General features: G+C 46.9%; 1 protein-coding gene across 2 annotated transcripts in view; it reads left to right on the top strand.

The window, feature by feature from the left end:
• RGS6 (regulator of G protein signaling 6) overlaps window positions 1–23,677 on the top strand; it is a 288,401-nt gene extending 264,724 nt beyond the window's left edge. Inside the window, exons 17-18 of one of the 2 annotated variants that reach the window (XM_075105738.1) lie at window positions 7,000–7,053; window positions 12,124–12,560. In XM_075105738.1, coding sequence (XP_074961839.1) covers window positions 7,000–7,053; window positions 12,124–12,492 — 423 coding nt within the window. In that variant the 3' untranslated portion in view covers window positions 12,493–12,560. Of the gene's footprint in view, window positions 1–6,999; window positions 7,054–12,123; window positions 12,561–23,075 lie in introns of those variants that run through there. The other variant, XM_075105737.1, reaches the window with a different exon arrangement.
• The last annotated feature ends 1,307 nt before the right edge of the window (window positions 23,678–24,984 follow it).

The raw sequence follows: 24,984 nt of genomic DNA, 5'->3' as shown, positions 1-24,984 counted from the left end.
CGTGTACGTGTCCCACTTACATTTGGTTTTCAGGATTGTACATAAACTGACTCCTGACTCCTGCATCCTGAGTGTGTGGTTTCCCATCACCATCTCCCCTGCTGTTTTTCTGCTGCATTCTCTGTGTGCTGCCAAATTACATTGCATCGGCACAATACAATGAAATCCCAGTGGTGTTTTTGTCCTGATTGTCATTGTGTGCCCTAAAAGCATGCATATGGTGACAAAAAGAGACAAACCCCTCTGTCTGCTGTGCCTGGGACTACTGGCAGGTGGATTAGGAGAAGGTAATGGAGGGCAGCAGTCAGTCCTGTGTTCAAAATGTCTGGTTTGAGACAGCATAAACCAGTGCTGCTTACATTTGAAAAGGTTAGACCTGACTCGGAGTTCAGAGGCTGTGGGGAAAGAAAGAGGTGCAAGGCAAAGTCTTCTGATGGTATAAAGCATAAAAAACCTTTGCCATCTTCCTGCCCCTGTCAGCTAATGGTGTGTGTCCTCCACGCCTAAGTCTCCATTGAACACGTGAGGGTTCATGTGCTTCAAAGCAGGAGAGTTTTCTCCGCCCAGCTGAGCCCATTCAAACCGGAGGTGTGGGGTTTTTTTGTTTGTTTTTTTTTTTTTTTTTTTTTTCCCCAATCCTTGTTTGCTGTCAGATCAAGCCCTGGATGTGTCAGCATGACATCCTCACCCCCCTGCAAACTGCCAGAGGAGCAGGTTTTGGTGTCATGTTAACACAGCTGTGAAAGTAAGAATCAAGTTTCTTCTCGAAAGAGCTGTGGGTGCACAAGTAAACATAGCAAGGCACACAAAAGGCAGGATTGGATTTGTGTAGACGGGTTGTTCACCAGCTTCACACGATGCAGGAGGGGAGTTGTTGTTACTCCAGAATCTGTAAAGCTCTTTGCAATCACGTTGCATTGTGTTGGGCAAGTGAACATTTCTGAAGCAGTCTTGGTACAGAGATGCTGACAGAAAGAACATGAAGTTGCTGTATGCTGAGCTACATGGTGAGCTCTTTAGTACCTTTGGTGCAGCTTTGAGAAGGCATCCCTTTAAAATTCCTCTAAATAGCTGGAAAGCAGAGGGAAGGAAAAGAGAAACCCAGTGGCATATCAGAGCTTGTGTGGATGGAGGATTTGGTTTAGAGCCTGCATACAAAGTCCTGGATTCACTGATGTGAGTAGAAATTCACTGTACTTGTTTAAGACTTGATAAGTACGTCTCTCTGGGGCATGAGTATGTCTTGCCCCAAAGACATTATCCTAACGTTGCCTGTATACCACACTGGTATGATGTAGCCTTACTTTTATTACTGAAAATAAGCTCTGTCAGAAGCACAGCAGGAGGGGCTTGGGCTGAAAGAGTTGCTTGCACAAAGCAAGTGAATATCTCTATGGTTTGATATTCACACATCTGTATTTTGTGGGTAAGTTATGTCATTTGGGATTGTTTGCCCTCCAGCACTGGGTTGTGGCAAGCTGAGAGGGCAGGAGAAGGGAAAAAAATTGATCATGTGGCTAAAACCACAGGACTGGGAGCTGCAAAATCTGTGCACTTCCCCTGGTTCCCCCACTTACTTTCATGTGACCTTGGGGAAAAGAAGGTTCAACTTTGCCTGCCTCACACCCTCTTCTCTGGCAACTGAGAATAATAATAGTGACCTGCTCAGTGGAGAGGAGGCAAGGCTTGATTAGTGCCTCAAACCATGCTTGGCATTTTTGAGATTCGTAAGATACTGTAAGTTTGAAGAGTTACTTTTTTTCCACAATGTACAATAACCACAGATGTTGGAGCTTCCCCTCCTTGCTCTGGGAGTGCAGTAATGGAGGGGAGGGAGGAGAAGTTATGTGTCGGGACTGAGATACAATGACAGAATTACAAGGGGCACCAGGGAGGATAAAAGGAACATATTGTTCACACCACTAACTGATGCAAGACAGTGGGCATAGACTGTGCACAGACCAGGCATACATACTTTCTTAATCAATTTTAGATTTTTTTTTTCCTCCGTTCTTCCCAGTGTCATTATTACAAATAACCACAGTATTATTGGCCTTGATCCTGCAGATTCATGGTGCTCAGCAGGGAACACGAGGTTGGCCTCCAGCAAGGGTGTGATTGGAAGCAGTGGGCTGCAGAGGGGGAAAGCTGGGTGTAGCTCCTTGCCTTGCACAGAAGTCCTTCCCCCTGCTAGGCTGGAGGAGAAGAGGGATGAGGGCAGGGCTCTGCCCTCAGAAGGAACGGCTGTACACCCAGGCCAATTTGAGCTCTGTGCCTCCATGCCCAGCCTTCCCCTCGCAGCAGACAGAAATCACAGGGCCACTGAAAGAGTCCAGCTCAGCAGCGAAGGGCTGGATGGTGCTGAGATCCCTGACCAACTCATCGCATTTCATTTGTGTATCTACACGACATGCCCCACTCATGCTGTGCAGAGTCACGCATTGACCTGCTCCTATTTCTGCTGATACACACGTTACTGCAGGCTACTTTCCAGCAGGTAATCACCACCACACTGCTCCCCAGCCCTCCTCCACGGTAGCCAAAAATGGTGGTTGGATGTCCTTAGATGCCATCTAAGGATGAGTGCTGGCAACAAACCTCCTTGCTTGAGGCAAGGAGGAGTTTGGGCTGGGTGACTTGGCTGCAGAGCAGGGGTTTATTCCCTGGGGAAAGAGCAACACAGAGTAGTTAGTGCACCGTGGAAGGCAGTGGGTGTGCACAGGAGCTTTCTTAACCATGAAGGAGCAGCCAGACATGTCCTTTGCTTGTTATTTTTGAGAAGGGAGAGAAAGGAACAGAAAAGACCTCAAGGCACTTTCCATTACTCCCCATAAAGGTGAAACGATGACACTGGTGGGCATCTCCACATTAGCAGGCACCTGACTGCTTGCTGAAGCCGCAGCTGAGCTGTCGTGGCTCCAGTGTTCATTTCAGCCTGGCATGGGCTTGGCTTCCTGCCGTCTGGCCCTGCCTGCAGGCAGGGGAGCATCCCAGAAAGGCAGCCACAGCTGCCATGTAGACAGGCTGTGAAGCTATGGGAGTGGGCCCTGTTGCACCGGGGGAAGAGCAGGTTGGTATTTTCGTGGTTCAGAGCATTGTTTTCCTCTCTAGCTGGTTCGGAGAAGGGCAAGATCTCTGTGGTCCTGCACGAATGGACACAAAGCAGGTGCAAAATACTGTTCCAGCCATTTGGTAGCATTGTACACACCCTTTGCTTTCTTGATTTGGACAGGTGTACATGACTGCCTGAGAAGCCAGGGACCTGATCCTGGCCTTTTCCTGAGTCAGAGTCAGGGAAATTATTATCCTTTCTTTTATCTGACACCATTCCCTCTGGAACACATGGTTTTCCCCAAGTTAAAGTTCAAAAAAACCCCACCCCAAGCCTTGAAGTCTCATACCAAAAGAAGGATTCAATAACCAACAAAATTAATCCTGGGGTGGAGGGAGGGAGGGAAAGATTTTTGCAGACCTGCAGTTCAGAAGACTAAGCTTTTGGGATATATTTCCCTACCCCTTTTCAGATTCCTGGCAAAAAGTGTCAGCAAGGCAGTGGCTAAGAGCTTCATGCCATGAGAGGCAGGCTCCATTTTCAGCACAGACCTTTTGAAGCATTGCTTTTATCCAGACCCTCTGTCCCAGCTGCCCTATGTTGTCCAGGAAGGTTCCTGCTGAAGATTCTCTCCCCTTCTTGGTCCCATCAGAGTACACATGATCACTTTGATTCAGTGGCGGGACTTGGCTTTAATGTTGTAAAAATGCTGAGCAATTTTCTCATAATTGCTTTTAATAATCAGTGTCAGCTGGTTTTCATAAGTTTTTTTCTACTTACACTGCTCTGTTCCAGCAGAATCTACACAAAGGGACCTAAAATTGGGATGGCTGGGTAAATAATTAATCATGGAAAAAAAGGAAAATTTGGAGGAGACAGTCGATTATTAGTGAACGGCTCCTAAGTGGTGAGATCTATTTTTCTGCACCTACCTGGGCTGAGAGATTTTCATCTGCAGTGGGGGTGGTTGTTCCATGTTTTATCCAAATGCACTCGTCCTTTGCCATTAGCTGGTAGAGTCTGTTGGTGTATTTATTGGCAAAGATGGCCTTTTTTGCACCTAGGAGGACTGCTTGACCTGGCATGCACGTGCGTTTCTCTGCCTTTGGCCTCTCACAGTGAGTGTTTGTGCAGGCGCTGCTGTGGTGCTGCAGCAGGCACAGCTCCGGGGTCCACAGGCTTGTCGGCCACACCCTGCGAAGGACCCCAGATCTGTTCACAGAACTGAGAAAGGTCTGACTTTGTCTCTTTTTTTTTTTTTTTTTTTAATCTGTTATTTTTAAATGTCCTTCCTCTCCTGTGTGAGGCAGCGTCCACACCTCCGCGCCGCACTGGAGGGATGCAGGCAGGTGGTTAACTCTGCAGCAGGCTGCCAGCCACGCAGTCTGCAGGCAAGCAGGCAGGAAGAGCCAGAGAGCCATACAGCCACCACCCACACCCACTGCCATAAAACTGCTCAAGCCAGCTCATCACTCTGCAGCCAGCCTGCCTCAGCTGCTTTTTATTTTACTAGAAAATGTCAAGCTTTGAGTCAGAACTGGAGGCTATGGGGATGAGCTGTCCACGCGTCCAGCTGGCCCAGCCTGCCATCCGCATGCCGAACGTGCAGCGTTGCTGCGGCCTGTGGTTGCGAGGCACTGCTGTGGGACACCGTCGGTGCTCTCTGTGCCTGCTTCCTCATGCACGTCTTCAGCTGTGGTAGGGAAACAGCCTTGTGTGTGGCTTCCTGTACTAGACAAGTGCTCAGCACCCCAACAAGGCTCTCGTCATCTTTGGAGACTACTGTCCTGCCTTCCTGCTGGGTGGGAAACTGTATCACTTTTTGCTTGGTAGCAAAACCAGAGACACTAAATTTTGACAGCAAGTGCAGGGGTACTGTTTTCAGCACGTTATTCACCTTTGCCCCCAGTGCATGCCAGAGCTCCACTTTAAAATGCAGTTGCTCCAGACACTGATTTTCCAGCCCACAGCAGTGCGATGCTGCGGACTCCAAGTGCCTTGCTCCCCTAAGGGGCCTTGCAGAACACTGTCTTTTGTCTAGGTATTTCTTCTCGTAGGTAAAATGGTGCCTCTAATTTGGCTGCCGGTCTGTCCTGCCGTCCCTACAGGAGACCAAACTGGAGGCCCAGTGCATGGCTGTGCACTGCTGTCCTCAGTCATGACACGTTCAGCCAAGGTGGCAGGACTGCAGCCTCTCTCTGTCACCTCTGAGGCTCCTTCAAGGAGAGGATCTGCGATGCTCTGAGCACTCGCACTGCTATGCGCAGCGGAAGAGTGAGGCTGACATTTCCCTTTCCTCTCACATGCAGGGAGAGGTGACTGACCCTTGTGTTAGTGCATGTAACTGCCTCCCTGCCAGCCAGAAAGCCTGCTTTGTCACTTGGTCCATGCTCTGAGGCCTTGGCTCCATCCTCACTGTTGGCTAAAATACGTCCCTCTAGCTTTCACTTTTGATACCACTTTGGGACATCAGAGCTGATGGTGTAACTTCCTCAAATGGTTATAAGTGGGGAGGTTGCCTGACTCTTTCTTCTGGACAAAGAATATTGCTTGTCTTAAAAGGGCCTTATGTTCCAGTGTAATCTCTGGTGATGCAGCAGGGAGAATCAGCCCCGTCTCTGCCTGGGGTACTTCAGAGCAACCTTGTAGACATCAGAGAGCTGTGGCAGCTGTGACAAACATGCAGAAGAATCTAAAGGTTTTGTCTAGGCTCACCTAGACAAGTTCTCATCCAATTTATCTGATATGCTTTTGGCTTCCTTTCATCTTCTGTTTTTTGCACTGGTACTTTGTCCTGGGGATTGTTACTGCAGCTGAATCTGTGGCAGATGATATGGCAGATATCTCTGAGGAGTTTCTCCAGCGCAATGCTTACTTCCAGTGCACTGTCATGCACTATCGTTACTGTGGCTTTCCCTTAAATGTAGCTCCTTATCCCCTTTGCTGCAGTTTTAATTCCATCTTACCACCTCTGTTTTGCTGGCTCATCACATTCAAATAAGTTTCTTTCCTGGAACTCAGAACTGGCCACAGCTTTCTGACTGCACTGAAGTTTCTTTCATATTATTGAGTTTTTTCTCTTCTCCATAACAATTTTTTCTCTTAAATAATCCAGCAACCATGCCAATAAATTATTTAGTTCTTCCTTGTTAGTGACAATTAGATCTCCCTTGTGCCAAATGAATGAAGCGCTGCACTGAGCAACCTTCTCAGGGATACGTTAATAAAGCCATGATGCACACGCTTGTCTTCTCACAATGAAGTTGAATGTCTTCTTACATAGGAGTAGTCCTGTGCTCCAGATGATACAAAAATATCAGTGCCCCAAATCTGCCTGTATCCTTCCATGGCCTCGCACAGACATACATATGCAGTCTTGTGTTTTGATGTAGCCAAACTTATTGGAAATGTGTTTCTACCTGCTGGATAAATAGAGGAGCATAGGTTCACTGGCAGTGAAGTCAGTGGTGGTATTCTTCCAGCAGTGTATTGATTCACACATTGCTTTTTAATATTGTAAAAGTTACTGTGGTTTTTTTCATCTCTCTAAGCAAGTAGATGGGAGCCTCCAATCAGCTGTTTGGCAGATGTTAACCAGAATCAGAGGTCCCAGCTCAAATAGCCACAGGAGGAAAATTCAATGAACAAGAAATCAATACCAATAGCTGGGAGACACAGCAATGCACAGACCTGTTTGAACCGTTCAAAAAACTCACAGGAGAAAAGGTGACATTCTCCGAGAGTAAAAGTAGTAATGTCTCTCATTCTTTAAAGGGTTTTGGCTTCTTATGTTTGCTGTTGCAAACATTGATTTCTGCTTTTTACATTTTTTTTACAACTTTTTCCCCTTGCTGCTTCCTTATATTTTGCTACTGTTTTGAAAAACTGCATTTAAGCTGAAGGGTTTTTTTCTGTATTTTTTTCTCCCCACTTTTTTCCCTGTTAAGCCAGAGAATGAGCAAGGTCGTAGAACTTCTCTAGAAAAGTTCACTCGCAGCGTGGTAAGTTCCTTTTGTTTTCCCTCCACCCTTTCCTCAGAACTTCATTTTTAGTTGGGGGAATGTGGATGCTTGACTTTTATTTCATCCTTTATTTTTGCAGCTTCTCTCTTAATACTGTAGCTCATCTAAATAGTGGCTCTAAAGAAGGGGGGCTGGGGGTTGGGAAGCAGAATTCCATTATGCTCATTCTAGCTTATCATCACTGCAAAGCAAATAGATTTTTGTCTAGAATTAAATGCAAGGTTGTCTTTTTGCTGTATTCCCACTATAGTATTTGTTGTGGCTTTTCCTTGCGCAATGAAGTAGAAGTGCATGGTTCTTACAGTGCCATCGCAACAGTATCCGTATGGTTGTATAGTGCATGGTTAATGATACCGTATGTAGATACACAGACATATCCACCCACAGCACTGCAGCCGCTTACTCTGTTGCCTCCATCAGTGCTCATGTAAATAGCGATGGGCGATACCCTTTGACTCGTTCGTGATACCAATTCCAGAAAAGGAGCACAGTAACAGCAAGAAATGCGACACTGTTAAACCTTTTAGATAAGGGGGTGGTGGGATCTCAGGGGCAGCGGACAGATGTCCTCTCCTCTCTTGCCCTTCACCAGTCTCCAACCTCCAGACAGTCATTCCAGGTGGGGGAAGCTGATCTGGCTGTGAAGGGGTGCAGCAGCACAAGGTGGTGTTGGGCATTGGCAAGGGCTGCTGTTCTCCAGCCCCCAGGGCAGGACCCCAAAGCTTGGGCAAGAACCACTCATCCTGCTTGCTTTCAGGGATCTGCTTATGCAGCAGGTTTTCTAGAGAATGGGAAGAACAGGGAGAGGAGAAAAGACCAGAGGCAGATGCTGTAAGTGGGGTAGAGGAGCAGGGATACTGGGCAGCACAGGGTTGGACAGGCTATGTACATGAGATGACACAGCAAGCACAGGGCTAGAGGTGAAGACGCAGTCTGGGTCTGTGGGGAATTAATCTTGTGTTGCTCAGTATCAAGTATACTTTGACTTGATACGTCATATGGTTTCGGCATACTGCATACAATAGCTATATATAGACAAGCTAAGGAAGTGTGGGCTGGATGAGTGGACAGTGAGGTGGACAGAGAACTGGCTCAACAACAGAACTCCGAGGGTCGTGATCAATGGGGCAGAGTCTGGATGGAGGCCTGTAACTAGTGCTGTTCCCCAGGCGTCTGTGCTGGGTCCGGTCATGTTCAATATATTCATCAATGACCTGGACAGTGGGTTAGAGTGTAACCTCGGCAAGTTCGCTGGTGATACCAAGCTGGGAGGAGTGGCTGATGCACCAGAAGGCTGTGCTGCCATCCAGAGAGACCTGGGCAGGCTGGAGAGCTGGGCCCAGGGGAACCTGATGAAATTCAACAAGAGCAAGTGCAAGGTCCTGCCCTTGGGGAGGAACAACCCCATGCACCAGTACAGGTTGACCTGCTGGAAAGTAGCACTGCTGAGAAGGGCCTGGAAGTGATGGTGGACAGCAGGTTGACCCTGAGCCAGCAACGTGCCCTTGCAGCCAAGGCAGCCAACAGTGTCCTGGGCTGCATTAAAAGGAGTGTGGCAGCAGGTTGAGGGGGGTTATCCTCCCCCTCTACTCTGCCCTAGTGAGACCACATTTGGAGTGCTGTGTCCAGTTTTGGGCCCCCCAGTTTAAGAAGGACAGAGAACTGCTTGAGCAAGTCCAGCAGAGAGCTACCAAGATGATCAGGGGACTGGAGCATCTCCCTTGTGAGGAAAGGTTGAGAGAGTTGGGTTTGTTCAGCCTGGAGAAGAGAAGGCTGAGGGGGGATCTCATCAATACCTATAAATATCTAAAGGGTCGGTGTCAGGACTTTGGGACTGGGCTCTTTTCAGTGGTGCCCAATGGCACTATTGAATGGCCCAGGACAAGGGGCAATGGGCACAAGGTGGAACACAGGAGGTTCCAGCTAAACATAAGAAAAAACATCTTTACTGTGCGGGTGCCAGAGCAGTGGGACAGGCTGCCCAGAGAGGTTGTGGGGTCTCCTTCCCTGGAGACATTCAAAACCCACCTGGACGCGGTCCTGTGCCCCCCATTCTAGTTGTCACTGCTCAAGCAGGGGGGTTGGACAAGATCTTCTCCAGAGGTCCCTTCCAACCCCTGCCATTCTGTGATTCTGTGATATATTTATATATGTATGTATATATACATTATATATGTACACCTGCCATATAAATATAAAACATTAGTACATACAGTTAGAAAAGGGAAAACTGCAGGTAAGTGTGAGCTGTTGTAGAGCAAATAAGCCTAGAGAGGCTGGTTCTGATGCTACCATACTACTGCACAAGCAAACCCAAATGTAACACGCAGAGCTTTGTAGTATATCCGCTGGCAGACTTCCTGGGGAATGTATTTATATAGCTAATGCATATGCACACATTTAAAATATGTTGATACAAAATATATCACTATGCCCATCTGCATATTTACTACTTTCTAAGACTCTGCCAGAAAGAGGAATAGGCAAGATTCTTTTTTAAACAAACTATGCAGAAATATTTACACCAAGTGGTAAATTCTTCTCCTAGATTTGCCAAATACATCAAAGAGTAACTCTCACTTTACTAGAATAGCTGGGTTTATAGTAATACAGCCAAGGACAGATTTTTCTCTTGCATTTGATTTGAAGGGTAACTTGACAAGCTCAGTTTGGGATGGTAGAATTATAATGTAGGTGCCCGTAAAGAAAATAATTGTAGATTGGTTGGCACTTTAGTTCATTTTCGTCTTACTGGCTAGCATACTGTAAACATTTTGCTTCATTTTTCTTAATACAGATATAAAATGTCATCCTCTGATGGCATGGTAGCTACCAGAACTAGGAAGGGTCTGAATTTTTTATACTTTGCATTATGGCAGTTTGTCACTACTATCAGATGAGAAAATAGTCACTATGTTGTCATGTCATAATGTCCTCGGTGGACAGCATTACCAAAGCGGTAACTTCATGGCATACTCAGGACTAAATTAAGACAAAGTTAATTCTGCATGCTCTAGTTCTCTCAAATGCACTGCAGTTCCCCACCTGAGTAGGAGAGGAGCAATATGGCAGCCCTTGTTCCCAGAGCTGCACTCTGCTTTAGTGATTGCTCATTACAGGATCACATATTCAAGCTGACCCTGCAGAGGCATGCTGAAGTTAAGCATATGCTTAAGGTTTGGCTGGAACAGAGCCCCAAAGCTTCAGGGCGGAGCCTAACCCTATTTTGCAAACAGAATAATATGAAGTCACATTTCCAGTGATGGCTGTAAGAGGAACATCCAAAACAGCCAGGGCTAGAAGTTTATTTGCCTTAAGGAGCTATCACTGAGATGAAGTAGTGGCTCCCAGACTGGCTGTAATATAAACCGCCCATGGACCTGGGCCACCTCCAGACTGTGCAGCTCTGTTTGGCACTGGGAGGGTGCAGCAGACCCCCACGGACGCTTTCAGATTTGGCTGTGGCGTGTCAGCCAGCATTTTGGGAAGCGATTGAGCTGAGGTCCTTGAAGGCTTGGCCTTAGCACGCAGCACGTGCGCCGGGCCGTGCGCCTCGCGGCGCTGGGCACTTCGGCAGACGCACTACCTGCTGGGGCAGCTCCCAGAGGTCTGAGCCAGCCTGGCAGGCGTGGCCCAGGCAGGAAACCCTGCCAAGGTTACACGAAGTGGAAACATCATGCAAAACTTGCAGCAGAACTCCAGAACTTTCATTTTGGATAAAAACAGGAATTTTAAGATAAATCGCATTTGAATTTCAGGATTTAAATACGTATTTCAATAACAAAATTTGACTGAAGATGTATGTAATTTAGCAAAAACATCAGGAAAATTATTAGTCAAGGAATAGCTCAAAGACACTTACAGTGGGGAATGAAGTGGCCTGGCTGTGTGTGTTCTTTCTGCATCACCATGATTATTAGTAAGGTCATAAGACTATTTAAAACATGTTTTAAAATAAGGAGCTAATTCTCTCCCAGCATCAATTGTTTCCTATTGTACTCTGGCACTTCAGGCCTATTGAGAACCTCCCCCAAATAATTTTAACTCATTGTTTCTTCAAATAAAGCAGTTACTATTGATTAAATTTTCTATAACTTTTCAGCTGTGATAAGCAACACAGAGAAAACATGTATCTAATGATGCGATGGTTTCCTTTTGCATCACTGTACTCAAATTTGCAGAACTTGGTTCCGCTAATGGTGTAGGTGGCATAGGCCAGAGCAGGAGCATGGAAGCAGAGGTTCATGACCCCTTCCTTGCTCATGATGCTGTGCTTACAGGGGTGCTTTCCATGCCAGAGAAGGCCTGTTTGTAGCCAGAATGCCAGATGTGCCTGACTCCTTAGACAGTGAGTCTTCATTTGAGTGAAAAAAAAATCAGGCTCTCTAGGTTTGCCTGTTTCGCTTGCTTGAATCTCACCACCTCTTGTTTGAGAAAGATGGGAAGAAAATACAAAACTTCAGCAAAATAAACAGTAAAGCTTTTTTTTACAAACTGCAAACAATATTGCAGACTTTTTGACTCTTACTTGTGTTAAAACCCACCCCAGAAAAATCTTTCGGTGCTTCTGACTTGCTCTCCTGCACTGGGTGAAAAGCTGTACAGCTTGGCTTTGGAAGCGCAGACTTGGAGCAAATGGGAGTCATCTTACCCGCAGGGCTCCTGCTCATCTCAGAGTCACAATCCAGGAGGCAGGGATTAACCCCAGACCGTTTGACATCTTTTAGAAAAAAAACTGTGGAGCACTGCTAGCCAGGCAGAAGCTTGCCACCTTCAAGGGGATCAGTGGGGATTAAGAAAGAACAGGGTTTACAGGGTTTTTTTTTTTCATACTGCTCTTCAATTCCTACAAGACCCATTGTCTCATTTTCCTCGACTTGATACTTTTGACCAAGAGAAGGCAGCTCACGACTAATGAACGCACCAAGGTTTTGCACCAAATCATTCTGGAAGCCAGGTGCTATCTGGTCTGCATGAAGCAGGACACTTGCCAGTAAGATTTTGCCAGAAGAATTTTCACTGCAGCGATGGTTCACCTTTTACTTCCAGGTCCTTTCAAAGTATCAGCTGATACCTTTGTGCAACGGCCAAGAAGGGGGTTGTGCCCACTGCTGGTCAGGTCCTCCTGTAGCGAAGACCATAGTTTGCAGTGCCTCCCTGTCTGGGTTCCCCTTGGAGCAAAGGGACATCAGTCTGACCCAGCACCCAACATGCCAGACATCCTCAGCCTCCCCAGCTTACCTGCCTGAAGCCTGCAGCTGTGGCGTCAGTTTGTGTTTTGTGGCAGCCCCCCACCACAGCCTGGGCAGCAGCTGTGTGATCCCAGGACGAAACGTCACGGTCATCAGTCATCTGGTGGACACCAATGGGCCACGTTTGCGTGATGGAGCAGATCGCTACAGGGCACGCGTCGCCTAGCACTGAGGGAGCAGAGGGGCGGCAGATTCCTTCTCTCCCATTTCAGATTTGAAGAGCCCTCAAAAATATGTGGGCAACACAGTGTTAGGATAGGCATCACGGTCCCTGACCTCTTTGGCCCTATGCCGGGCTCCCATGCCATGAAATCCCAGGTATAAAGCTAGACTGGCTCTTCCATGCTCTCCACAGGGGCCCTGGGGAAGGGTCGATGTCAGGGAGTTGCAGATCTGACCATATATTGTATCGGAGCACTCACTAATCCACCTCGTTTAAAAAATGATGGCACTATGCATGGTGGCAGGTTTATCTTATTACAGTTTTCCATTTGAATACAGCAAGGATTGATACTGAAAGCAGAGTTAGCCCATCTTCTCTCCCAAGTGAAGATAAATGGCGTCATAAAAATCAGGCATCATGTATCATATATGTTATAAATAATACCTGGTATTGAGGTAATAACTTAATTTTAAAGACACACATACACACAAATCCATATATCTACATCTCTCTCTTCTGTCATATTTGATCATCTTGCTAATTAAAAGGAGCCTGCTATACTATTTTTAGCCATGCAGTCTCAGCCTAGCTGCTTAAACCACTGTACTTTCCCATCTGCTTTAGAAATGATTTAATAATCAGATAGACAGAAGCTTAGTTCTCATAAGCTGAGATGATCCTTCAGGGCCAAGCGTAGAAGGAAAATATATTTTAATGAGTACATTTAGGGAAACCACTGCTGCTTTTGTCTTGCAAAGGAAGCCACCAAGTCTCTGCCTAACTTGTGCTGGTGGCCATTTACATTTAAGAACGGGGGAAACAGGAGGGGATTCCTTTGTTGCATCTTGCAGCATCTTGAGTATTATCTCTAAAAGCAGCAATGGTTACTCGAGCAATAACAGGGATTAAACCTATGGATACCAGCCTCAGCAGGTAACTTAGATAACCCTGGGCCGTGATACTCAGACATGAATTCAAACTTTCCTAAAATTGCTATATTCCAAGGAAAGAACTTCCCCTGTGAGAAAGCTGATGTTGAAATTTCTGACTCGATACCGAGGTGGTGACCCAATACTGAGAAGATCTCTGCATTTTATTCCCGGCTGACATTTCTTTAAGAACAAAAGGCGCACACACGTACAGCTTTTGAGAGGACCAGAGTTCTCAGTCTTCGTGCTTTAAAGGACAAGAGAGCAGCCACCACACCGGCGATCCATTGTTCATTCAGAATTTTTACAATTTCTGTCTGAACCCACTGACACGGCACACTGTTAGTCGTCATGTTCCTGGACTGAAAAAGCTCTTTACCTGAAGAAGGTAAAGAAGCTCTTGTGTGTCTGTTCCACTGCCTGAGGACAGAGAGATTTGCACAGCCTGGGAGGAGCAAGAGGCCTTTGCTGGCCAGAGCCCTTTGTGAAACTCAGCCCAAACAATGGCAGGACCTGGCAGCTCCAGGCAGAATCAACAGCCTCAGCCGGTGCTGCGCAGGACTGGGGGAGCAAAGATGCAAATGCCAGACTTCCGGCTGGATATTGCAGTCTGTGGAAATCACTTTCCCTGTCTTTTCCATGCCTTCTTCCTCAAGCCATTGTGGTCCAGCACAGTGTATGCAGAGGTGTGATGTGCACAGGCCTGCTGTGGCTGCCTACAGGCTACGCTTGCACATGATGAACTACAGGCTGTACTTTATCTTTCATCATTGCACTCTGTGAAAAAGTGTAATACTTAACAGGAAAAGGAACCCTCCTGTTAAGTCCTAGAGGAAGTGTGAGTGTGTAGTGAGACTAAAAGACTTGGAAGATTTAAAGTGAGCATAGTAGAAGAGATCAGATACAGAGAAGAGGTGTGGTGTGAAATGTATCAAGGAGTCAGGTATGAAGAAGCACAGAGCTTTTCCAAGTGGTAAATTCAACTCAGTGCAGAAAGAGAATAAGCTGAAGGAAGAGGTGGTCTGTGTTAGAGCTGTGCGGGAAGTAGGCTGTAGGTTAAGAATATAAGAATGAAAGTTTTCTAATAAGCTTTCTTTAAAGAATCCCAGATGTTAAGGATGGAACATTTTGTATGGGACAGCAAGTCAATGAAGACTGAAGATTGTCTCAGTTCCCAGGCACAGGTGAATAACTGGATCGACAGACTGGCCCAGCTTCATTAACCGTAGGAGACAGAGCTGCAGAAGGCAGAAGCTGGTAAGCAGAGCTGCTGTAGTCCTTGCATTACCAGCAGCATTCTCATCCAGAATCATTGTAGGTAAAGTCCCACATCATATCCTTAATGACTGTGGATCCAGTGTCCCACCTTGGTTTCTCATGCAAGGATGACTTTTCCAGGAACAACAATGGGACTGGATATCTTGTATTTGAGGTAGTTGTCATGCTCGGTGGCCAGGATGCTTTCTGTCTGGAGCCTAAAACACCCTCCTCCTCCTTGCAGTGGTGCAAACTGGCATTTTGCTTGTAGCATATCCTCTGCTTTAGTCTTCTGGTATGTTTTAGCTGTTCCGTATTGAACTGTCCTTGGCTCAGGACTGTAAGTGCATCTCAATTCAGTACCCAGAGAATCCAGGGTCCCATGTTTAGTTTCAGTTCCATGTGTATCTGTTCATTTGCATTATACAGCTGTGAAAGCCTTCGTGTCTACCCTGCTGCCCAGCTGTCCCTTCCTAGATGCTCTCAGCAGTCTTCTCTTCCAGCTCTGTGTTGTTACCCTTGTTCTTCCCTGCTGTCACTTTCCCATCTTTCTGATCTTTAGCTTCACCCCTTGGCTGCTGTTACTGCCTCTTGCTGGTTTTTATGTCCTCTTGGTGTGTCTGCTGTTGGATCAGAGTCCCAAGTCACACTCGAACTGTCCTGGTCCTATTCTTAATTCATGAGTATGGTGCCACACACAATGAAATGTGTTGATGGGATCTTATCTTGCTCAGGTGAACTGTGTGATATTTTGCACAGCTGTGTGTCACTGTGATGTACTACAAATACTAAGCATGAACACAGTGAAGGCGGCATAAGGCTGGAGAAAGAATTATTGCCTGATACCATCAGGGCTCTCTTTTTAACTGGTTCCTTGATAATCTCATAGAACCATCACATACTTCCCAGCTTTCCCACTTTTTCACTTTCCCAGCTTGCATAAAGAGATAACAGCATTTCAGGGCATGGGAAGTATTCATAACCTGCAATATAATAAAAACAAAGGTTTAAGCCATTATGGGTAGAGAATAGTGATAGAAAAACTGGAAAGTATAAAAAGGTGATACACTGAGATGCTGGTGGAGTGGTTATCAGAACAGACAGCTAGAAGGGAAGGATATAGGAATGGATGCCAAAGTTTCTTAGATTTGGCACCAAGAAAAGACATCTGGGAAAAGGGTTTTTTTAATCTTTGGAAGATATTTTACTTTAAAAGAAAATGTACTTGCTCCACTATTCCAGTCATTAAAAAATACTGGCTTTTACTGGGAAGAGGTACCTTGCATTACGTAGGTGATAGAAAGCATCAGAATGTACCCGACGCGTAAGGGGATCCAGTCAACACTCGCACCCTGTCATCTGATGTGCGAGAACTACTCAGTGCCTGTACCTAACGCTGCAGAGGACCGGGTGCTTGGCCTGCACAGCGCATGTATTGGCTGGCTGCTGCATGCCTGAATACGTCGCATCCATTCCTGGTATCGGCATAGTACCTTAGCCGGAAAATATCTGCGCTGTGTAGGCTTACGCTGCATGCTCGCCGGTTTGGTAGGTGGTGGGCTGCACGTATTCCATGTGTGCTGTGTAGTCTGTTCTGTATACAGGGGCTACTTTAAAGCATAAGTATTCATCATGTCTAGAGGATAAGTTATTCTTTACTTCCCTTCCTAAAAACACTGCTGTGTAGTATTGCTGGTGCAGAATGGCAGCTGCCTTTCGCCCCCGAGGTTGCTACCTTCCAGCAGTGGGTGAGTGATCCCTGTTGTACCATTTGTGAAGCACTTTGGGATCCTTCTGGATGAAAGGCACTCTGTGGAGCTTAGGATATACTTACTATTCATTTACTGTCTTCTTTCCAGCCAGACACAAACTCTGGAAGATAAAACTCAGTACCTTCCCACTACAGACAGGTCTAGCTGTTAGCTGAAGATACTGAATCCGGACCTTAGCAAGGTGTTTGGGGAGGAGGGCAGGCTTAGACCCTGCTGTGATTTCAGCCAAGCTTATTCTGATCCTCCAGAAGGGTTTGATATTTCAGTGGTGTTTCTGTTTTCCTCCGACTGTGCGAGGTATTTACATGTCTGGTTCCCAGTCCCAGTGAAGGCAGTTAAACAAACTGAGTCCATTGCACACAAAGGAAAGAACAGAATTGCACCCTGCCCAAGAGCTAGACCAGCAACATGCAGTAAGGGCATTTTCTGAGGTGGCTTGAAAAAACACTCTACTATGCATTGTACACTGGCTGCAGTGATCCGTCTGCACCTCCATCTTTCAATTTTTTTTATTGGAGGAAGGGACGGGCCCTGGATCCATAGCCCAAGGCTGCCCACCTGGCAGGGCTGTGCTGAAGTGCCCCGCTTCAGTCTGGTAAGTTTAAGCAGTCCATAGGCTGCTTCAACTAATGTCAAAATTGCCTCAAACAGATTCTCAGATACAAGGAGCCCAAACTGCTCTGAAGCAGAAGAGGATCTTCCTCCTGGTGCTGGTAGGATGGTAGGGGAGAGCTCCAGCCATGACGAAGCTGTTCTAGGAGTGAGTGAGTACAGGGCTTGTGTCAGCTCTTAGTCTGTGCTGCACGCAGTCGTGTGCTGGTATTTCTCAAAGTGAAGTGCACTCACTTCGGAAGCGTAGGAAATCCTCGCAAAATAGAATGCGTATGACGATACCGATTTTAACGGGCTGCAGCTCTGAACTGTTCCCATAGTGATTTAAGCTGGAAGAGAAAAAACAAAACAGTTTCAAAAGTAGGAACCTAACTCATGGTTGCTCAGCTTCACTGCGGTCAGCAGTAACAGTGGGAAGCTCAGGTAACTTGTCAGTCAAGCCTTGCAAAAGGAGTGGTGCCCGCCCTGCAGGAGTTTGGGGTAACTTGTGAGGCTGTGCTGGTGAGAATGGGTGAGCATCCTGCGCGCCAGGAGCAGCTGCTCCCCTGCTTACCCTCTACAGCCAGTTCGCAGCTCCTATTTTCAGTCTGTGTCAGCGTGTAATTGGTGGTATTGTCCACCAGTTCATGTTGTATATGTTCATAGCTCATGTGTCTCTGTTTCTTTTGTGTTGAACTAAGTTATTTTACCTTATTACTTGTTTTTAACTCTGTTTCATATTAAACTTCATTAATTTATGTTGCTTTATCTTATGTTTGCAATGTATCTTTTAATGAAAAGAACTAATAAAAAGAGTATTTTTAAAATGACACAAAAATAAAATTTCCCCAAGATCTGCAGTGTAATATAACACTGAAAACCAGAGAGTGCTGGCAGGGCTAGGGCCCCAGCAATGTCATTCTTCAGAAATGAAGTTTGGTGGCAGGACGTTGTCTGCCCACTGCCAAAGTTCTTGTTGTACTTTGGCTATAAGGTAGGAAACCTGAGCAGTGCCTGTCACCATGTGAAAAATCTCAGATTTAAGCTGATGGAAGTAGGGTTTGGTCGTCTCCAGTGGAGATGCAGACCACTCCAGTCCTCTGCTGGGGGTGTTACAGAAGGATGGGGCAATGCCGCTCCCCACGAGATGGCTTCTCCGGGAAGGTGATGCTTCTGGCTGGAGCAGATTGGGCAACAGACTGGGAAAAGGACAGCCCTGAGCGCAAAAGAGGGGTAGAAAGCGAGAAGTGGAGTCATATGTAGCAGACAAAGTCCTAACCTGGTGCATGGAGAGCCTGGGAGGGAACAGGCAGCATGAAAGGACTTTGGTCAGTATTGACATGGCAAAATGGGGAGCCTGTGCTGCCCGACCAGAACCTCCCCACAAGCTTCCTCTTCCCCGTGGCTGCAGCCACAAAGCTCCCCATGGGGTAAAGCCTGCCTTGGTGTTCAGGTAAGTCGCTGATGGCATGCATGGGAATGCCGGCTCGGGCATGCTGGTGGTGGTGTGAATGTCTGCATGTTAGATACACAAACTGCACTCTGCTGGGCAGAGCACGTTAACATTGTGTGAAGCCACAGGTACTGGACAAAACTAAACTTTCTATTTAAAATTATTAATCACGCTTTACAGCCTTTACCTTCTCTCCCAACTGTGCAAAGTGCTGGTTTTGGTAGATAAAAGCAAAGAGCAAGATGGAAACTCTGGTGGCTCATACAAGAGGTTTGAAAGGAGTGCTTCCTCCTTTTGGTCAAATCCCAGGCATATTTTTTTTTCCTCTTACTTGGCTTCTTGCCTATGTTAAATTGCTGAATTCTGCATCATTAAAATAGTTGCTAATAGCCTTTTACGCTTCAGTTTAATAGCTGCTCAGCAAAGTCTCAGCCATCAAAAATGCGAAGCATCTCCTATGACCTACAGGTTAATCTTCACTTCACCAGGCCTCCGAGAGAGCCCTGATGGTTTGCAAGTACTGAGGTCTGGTCCTCTGCCCAACACGTACCCAAGGAGTAGGATTGGCCACATACTTGGAAATCAAATTCGGGGGGGCAGTTTCTTAAGGTTTCTTAAGAATTCCCTAACATTTTCCTCAGGTTACCCCAAATTCAGATTTTACACTGCCTCTAAAAACCGACGCTCCTGTCATGCAAGTGTTCAGGGGTGAAAAAACCCAGTGATTCAGCTGCATAGAGAGAACCAGACGTTACCTTTACCAAGGCGTGGTTGAAGCTGCACATGATCCTTGCCTGAAAGCTGTGTTACAGCTCAGCTGCTTGACAGGCATGAGAGCAAAGAAAGCCCTCCTGCGTCCAACAAGACACACAACATATGCCCCACAACATATGCCCTACTGCTTGTGCTATGCTGTTTGAGCAACAACGGTCTGGGGTTTTAATTGTTGTAACCCTAGCTAGTAGTGACAAATATTTTGCAGCTGGAGGACTGGGGATTTCTTTATAAGCTTTAGACCCCATGTAAAAAGTTTACTCCCTATGTCTAATCTTGCCTTGAGTTATTCAGCGTATGTATATGACAGAATAAAAGAAGCACTGTAGTGTGCTGAGCTTGAAATCCTATGCTTTCAAATCCCCTGCCAGCGCAGCTTAGACGAAATTTCTCCTAGAAATAAGGCAGGAGTTGTTGACATTTTCTTTCAGTTGGGAAAGGTGGGGTAGAAATGTGAGGGCAGCCGATGGTTTCATGCTAACCAAAGATGTGCGGAAGGAAAAAATAATTTCTTTTCATTGAACCTTTTAAAAGAAACTAGGAGTTCTCTGTGCCTAACTTTCACATCGTAATAATCTGAAACTTCCTCATTCTGTCAAAAATCTCCCCAAGGGAATCCCAGCCAAGTGTTAGATGAGGCCCAACATGACCTCTTGGGCCTGAGTTGTTTTGGCACCTATTGCACCCAACTACAAAGTGTTTTAGCCATCTCCAGCTTCTCAGAGCAGCCTTTCACCTGACTGACTAGGGCGCTCACGCCACACGGGATCGCAAAAAATACAGGGGTGCATCTCACCTCTGCTGTCTCAAGGCAGACAGCAGCCACCCTCACCTGGTCACCCGGATGCCGCTTTTCTAGACACAGGAAAGCGATGACACTAAGGCACACTGATGCCATCCTGGACTGTTGCCGTGGAGGCCCTCCCGGCAAGCACGGGCAGGTGGGTTTGGACAGACAGGCTGGGGGTCCTGGGGAGAGCCGCAGATGTTCATATTGCTCAGATCCACACTGTGAGGCTGACACTTGTCTCTGTGTTCAGCTGAAACAAAATCCCCTACGTCAGTGTGCTGTAAGTGGGGCCACTTCAGTACCAAAGCCGAACGTTACACTTACTTCCACCCCAGCGCTCCTGTTTGTAGCCAAAAATTTCACAGCCTTAATCCCTGCATGTGATTCCAGGGATCCTTTCGCCATCTGTCTTACCACAGAGGTGGATATGACAGCCAAGCAGACAACATCGCTGTCTGCTTCTCACTGTCTTAAAACAGAGCTTCTCACACCCATCTGTTTGCGTGTCCCCAGGTGCGAGGCTGTTGAGCACCTCACATTTCCATGACGCAGTTATCCCCCCGGACAGCCAGGCTCCGTGCTGGGGACTCATCCAGCCTGCAGGCAGGAATTTTGCTGCAGAGCCAGCAAGCAGATCTGGGTTCCTGGGCTAACACCTTTCCTGTGAGCCGGGAGAAGCTGCAGACGGAGCCCACCGCCTTTGCCCATGATGGAAAGCAGTTGCCACTAGGAAACCAGCGAGTGAGGTTTTGCTCTGCGCAAACCAAGGCTATCAGCTCCATTTCCGATCCGCTGCCTTCTCCAGGGCAGCCTTTCTGTCAGCTGGCCTCTCCCCTCAGCTCAGCTTGGCACTGGCATTTCCCCCTTCCCCCTTAGAACACCTGCATGTCGAAACTGGAGCTGGATGTGGAACAGCGTTTGCTCCTCACTCCCCGCTGGACCCCGACGCAGGGAGCTGGCGTACCCCCAAGCTGCCTGTCTGTGAGAAGATAATGAGGAACTGCCTGTCACAGCATAGTTAGAGTCTGACTGAATTAGTCATTATACAAACCCAAGGCTTACTTGTTTTTTTCCCTAAGGAAGTATCCAAATATAGGTGGAAACTAACATTTTTTTTTTCTAGAACCAGTCATGTTATTCTTACAGAAATTAACGCGCACATCTTCACCTTCTTCTTCTTCCTATAAATTATATTCAGAAACTGGTTACTCCTTAGCACTCTTCAGTATTCCTAATGGCAGCAAAATGACAGCTGTGGTTGCAGCAACCCAAGCACTGCCATGTTGCACTGCAGAAGACGTGGCCACCTCCTGGGGTGGCATGAGGCTGAGCTTCCCAGAAGTGTACTTAAAAATAATAAAAATAAAGAATTTGATTTATAGTGAAAGCAAGCACCTTTTCCTTAAACAGCAGCAGTGCTGGCATGTCTGCTGAGCTCCAGGAGGGAGTTGGTCCCTCCTGAGCCCTGCCCTTGGTGCGAGCTCTGTCGGAGAGACAGAGGAGCCGCAGAGCCATGATGGTGGCACTCTCGTCCCAGACAGGGCGCTCCAAAGGACGACAGTGTTTTCAGCAGCCAACTGCCGATGTACAGAAGCGATCAGATAGGCAGCGTGTGTTTGTGCAGCTGAGCAAATTATTTGGTAAAAGGTGCACATCTGAATAATGAAATGAGGCTTCTGTAGAGAACTGTTACATCCTCCTGGTACAGCCCTAAATGGGAAGAGATTAGAAATCAAAGCGGGGGGGCAGGGGTTTATTTTTGATTAGAATGTTAACTTGTTCAACAAGGCTTATTTCAGATGACTTGCTAAATTTTACATTTCAAAATTTCCTACATTTTGCACATACTCGTTTTCACTGTATAATCTGTTTCTCTTGCTCTTTGTGTGGATCTTTCTTTCAAACAGCAATTAGTAAGCCTTTCTATTGCAAAAGAAACCTTGGCTAAATATAGTAAGACAGAGGAGGTTGTTTAAGATCTGCTAGGTATTCCACAGCTCTCTGGTATTCCCTGGATGTTTATTTCAACCAAGGCTTTTTGTCTTTTTAAAAAAAACATCTTTTCTTTCAAGAGGAAAGCTAACCAAAGAAGCAAAGCAACTGGTGCAATACCCGAAACGTTTTTTCTGTTGGATCAGTAATTACAAAGCTGTCAGTGACCCCTATGGGGATATAACCTTCCTACTGTCTGCAAGTGGAGAAGACCTGCTGTAGGTCCTCCATTGCTCAGGATGAAAGCAGGGGCTGCTTGACCTAAGCCAGTGAAGGGATTCAGACGTGCAGGTGACCTTCTCCCGGGTCCTTGCTCCTGCCAGCCAGTGGGAATGCTCATGTGGATGCCAGCAGTGTGCAAGCAAGGCTGCCACAGACACGAACCTGCATGGTGGCTGGGAGGAGAGGGCAGGGAGGCCAGACAGGACTGGACGAGCAACAACCAAGGAGAAAAGACTAAGGAGCGGGCAAAGTGGCGTGGCAGCAGGGCAGGGACAGGCTAAGCTATTTCTAAAATCATTTTTTCCCTAGATCTGCTTCTGATGGCTGATATGAGGAGGTACTGATTTGTAGGCTGTAGGAAGGGCATCCCAGCTTTCACTGCAGCCTCAGTTTTGCAGCCCTTCCTGACCTGGGGTAGCACTCTGCATGGGAGACGTGGTCTGGCACTGACAGGACGGCGCCGGGCAGGGCAAGTAGCAGTGAGCACAGGACAGGGCTTTGCTTTGACCAGTTCCCATGAAACAGAGAAAGGAACCATCTTGACGAGACAGTGTCCAAGGGCACAGCTGACTGCCTTAGCAATAGCCACCTGGACATCACTAGCCACCACCCCTCCTTGCCAAACCACCCACCTGGGGCAAAACTCCAGGCACCCAAAATACCAGGGGCACACTCATCCCCCATCACCCACCTCCCCATTGGCAGGGCCAGGGCAGACAGGTGCCCCTCACTCGCAGCCAAATCATCCCACGGCTTCACTCACACCTCCGGGTCTCTTCTGTCTGTCTGTCTGTCCCTCCCTCCAGGGAAAGTCTCTGGTGAGCAAGCGTCTCACGGGCCTGATGCAGTCCTCCTGATGGCTTCAGCCGTCCGCCCCGCAGGAGAGACACCCCAGACCACTGCCAAAGACGGGGCGTTTTGGGGAGAGCAGGTCCCCACAGGGGAGAGAGCCTGAGCCAGCGCAAGCAGCAAGCCACACGCCAGAGGAGCGCCTCTCGTCACAGTTTACATCAACACTTTCCTACCTGTACAGCTTTGCAAGGATGCCAAGCTCTGTGCAGGTACTTGGTTTCCAACCAGGGTTTGGAAGAGCACACATCACCATATGCAGAAGGTCGACAAGGCAAGGGCTTGCTGCCTTGTTATTTAAGGACACAGACCCGACTGCAACTTGGAGAAAGAAGAGCTGAGAGATCAGTGTTTTTCCTTCATCTCTTCTCTCAAACATGGCTGTAAGCGATGGCGCCGCAGTTCCACTTGCTCTCTTTCTTGTGGCCCTCTGGATCCAATGAAATACCTGCTGGAAGCTCCTTCTCCGTCTCACAAAATCTCAAATGCAGTTCTCCTGCAGATTCATTGACTTTAGCTTTGTTTTTCTTTCCTATGTCTCTCCTCTTTTAAAGCAATGAAAAAAAAAAAAAGGCAGCACTATTTGAGTTCATCATTCGCTGTCCTTCCAATAGCATGTAGCATGTCCAGAGATGATGGCCAGATCCTCAGCTGAAGTCAGGAGAACATGAGTGGTTTTCATCACCCGAGGATCTGCCCCACTGAGCCAGACTCTGATCTTGGTGCAGATCCTCTAATGTCAGCGGAATCACTCTGCATGTGCGTGTAGTGCAAAATGTGATCAGACCCTGCCTGATGCTCAGAAAGTCATGTTTTAGGTGTGTAATGCGCACACAAACACACGCGTGCGCGCGCACACACACACACACACAGGGTATTTAAAAGTGAGTTGTTTTATATTGTATTTGATTTTCTATTTATTTAAGGTTTTGCATACTTACTCAATGATGGATGTTCAAGCTTTACTCCAAGTAGATAGAATTGGCCTCCAACTCCAATCGCAGAGGGCCAAAATCTGCTCACATGTCTACAGGAAAAGGCAATTTTGATGTGGGCAGGTGTCAAAATTCAGTCGACAGCGAGGAGGGAATTGGTGGAGATGGGACTGGTGGAAGAATGTTGCGAATGGGCAGAGCACTGGGTGCCAGATAAGCCTTCCTGAACAGCACCACACCCCCCTGTGCTATAAAGCTCAGATAACCGACTCTGCTGAGAAGCACCGTTGTAAGGGTGAAATTGTACCGCTGGAGGAAATGAGCTTCCACTAAAACTCATCTGACCTACAGCCCACGAATACAACTGCAGTAGATGACCTAGTAGCTTTTTTTCAAACTGTTGGGAGTATGGAGGTTAGGCTGAGGACAGAACTGAAGTGACTTTAAAAAACCTACATATACTAGCTGCATATAGGAAAATGGACTGCAGTCACATACAGTATATTGCCTATATATGAAAACTTTAAGTCTCAGTTGACTTAGTGCCATAAAACCTCCTGTGTTTTGCAAGCAGTTCAAATCTGAAGCATATGTGAAAATAGACATTTCTTGGTCTTCTTCACTCATGCCAAGGCAAATTGGCTTTTTTGTGCAGGTGGTAGAAATTGCTATATGGGTACAAGTCTGCATTCCTACCTAGGCAAAACCATCTAGCTAAGTAGACAGCTGGCTATTGACAATATCCACTTCTGAGGCAAGTATTAGCCTAATATCTAAGGCCTATATATGCACAAAATCAGGCCAGCATAGTTTCTGTCAGAAAAAGGACCTTCCCTCTTTACCCATGACATTTCTCATTTTGATACCTCCTGTTTTTTTTCCCCAGAAAACTCCTGTTGTCAATTTTAGCTAAGGTCCATAGGACTCTCTA

The sequence above is a fragment of the Phalacrocorax aristotelis genome, chromosome 10 (genome assembly GCF_949628215.1).
Source record: "Phalacrocorax aristotelis chromosome 10, bGulAri2.1, whole genome shotgun sequence".
Taxonomy (NCBI): domain Eukaryota; kingdom Metazoa; phylum Chordata; class Aves; order Suliformes; family Phalacrocoracidae; genus Phalacrocorax; species Phalacrocorax aristotelis.
This window is presented reverse-complemented; position numbering and strand designations above follow the sequence as displayed.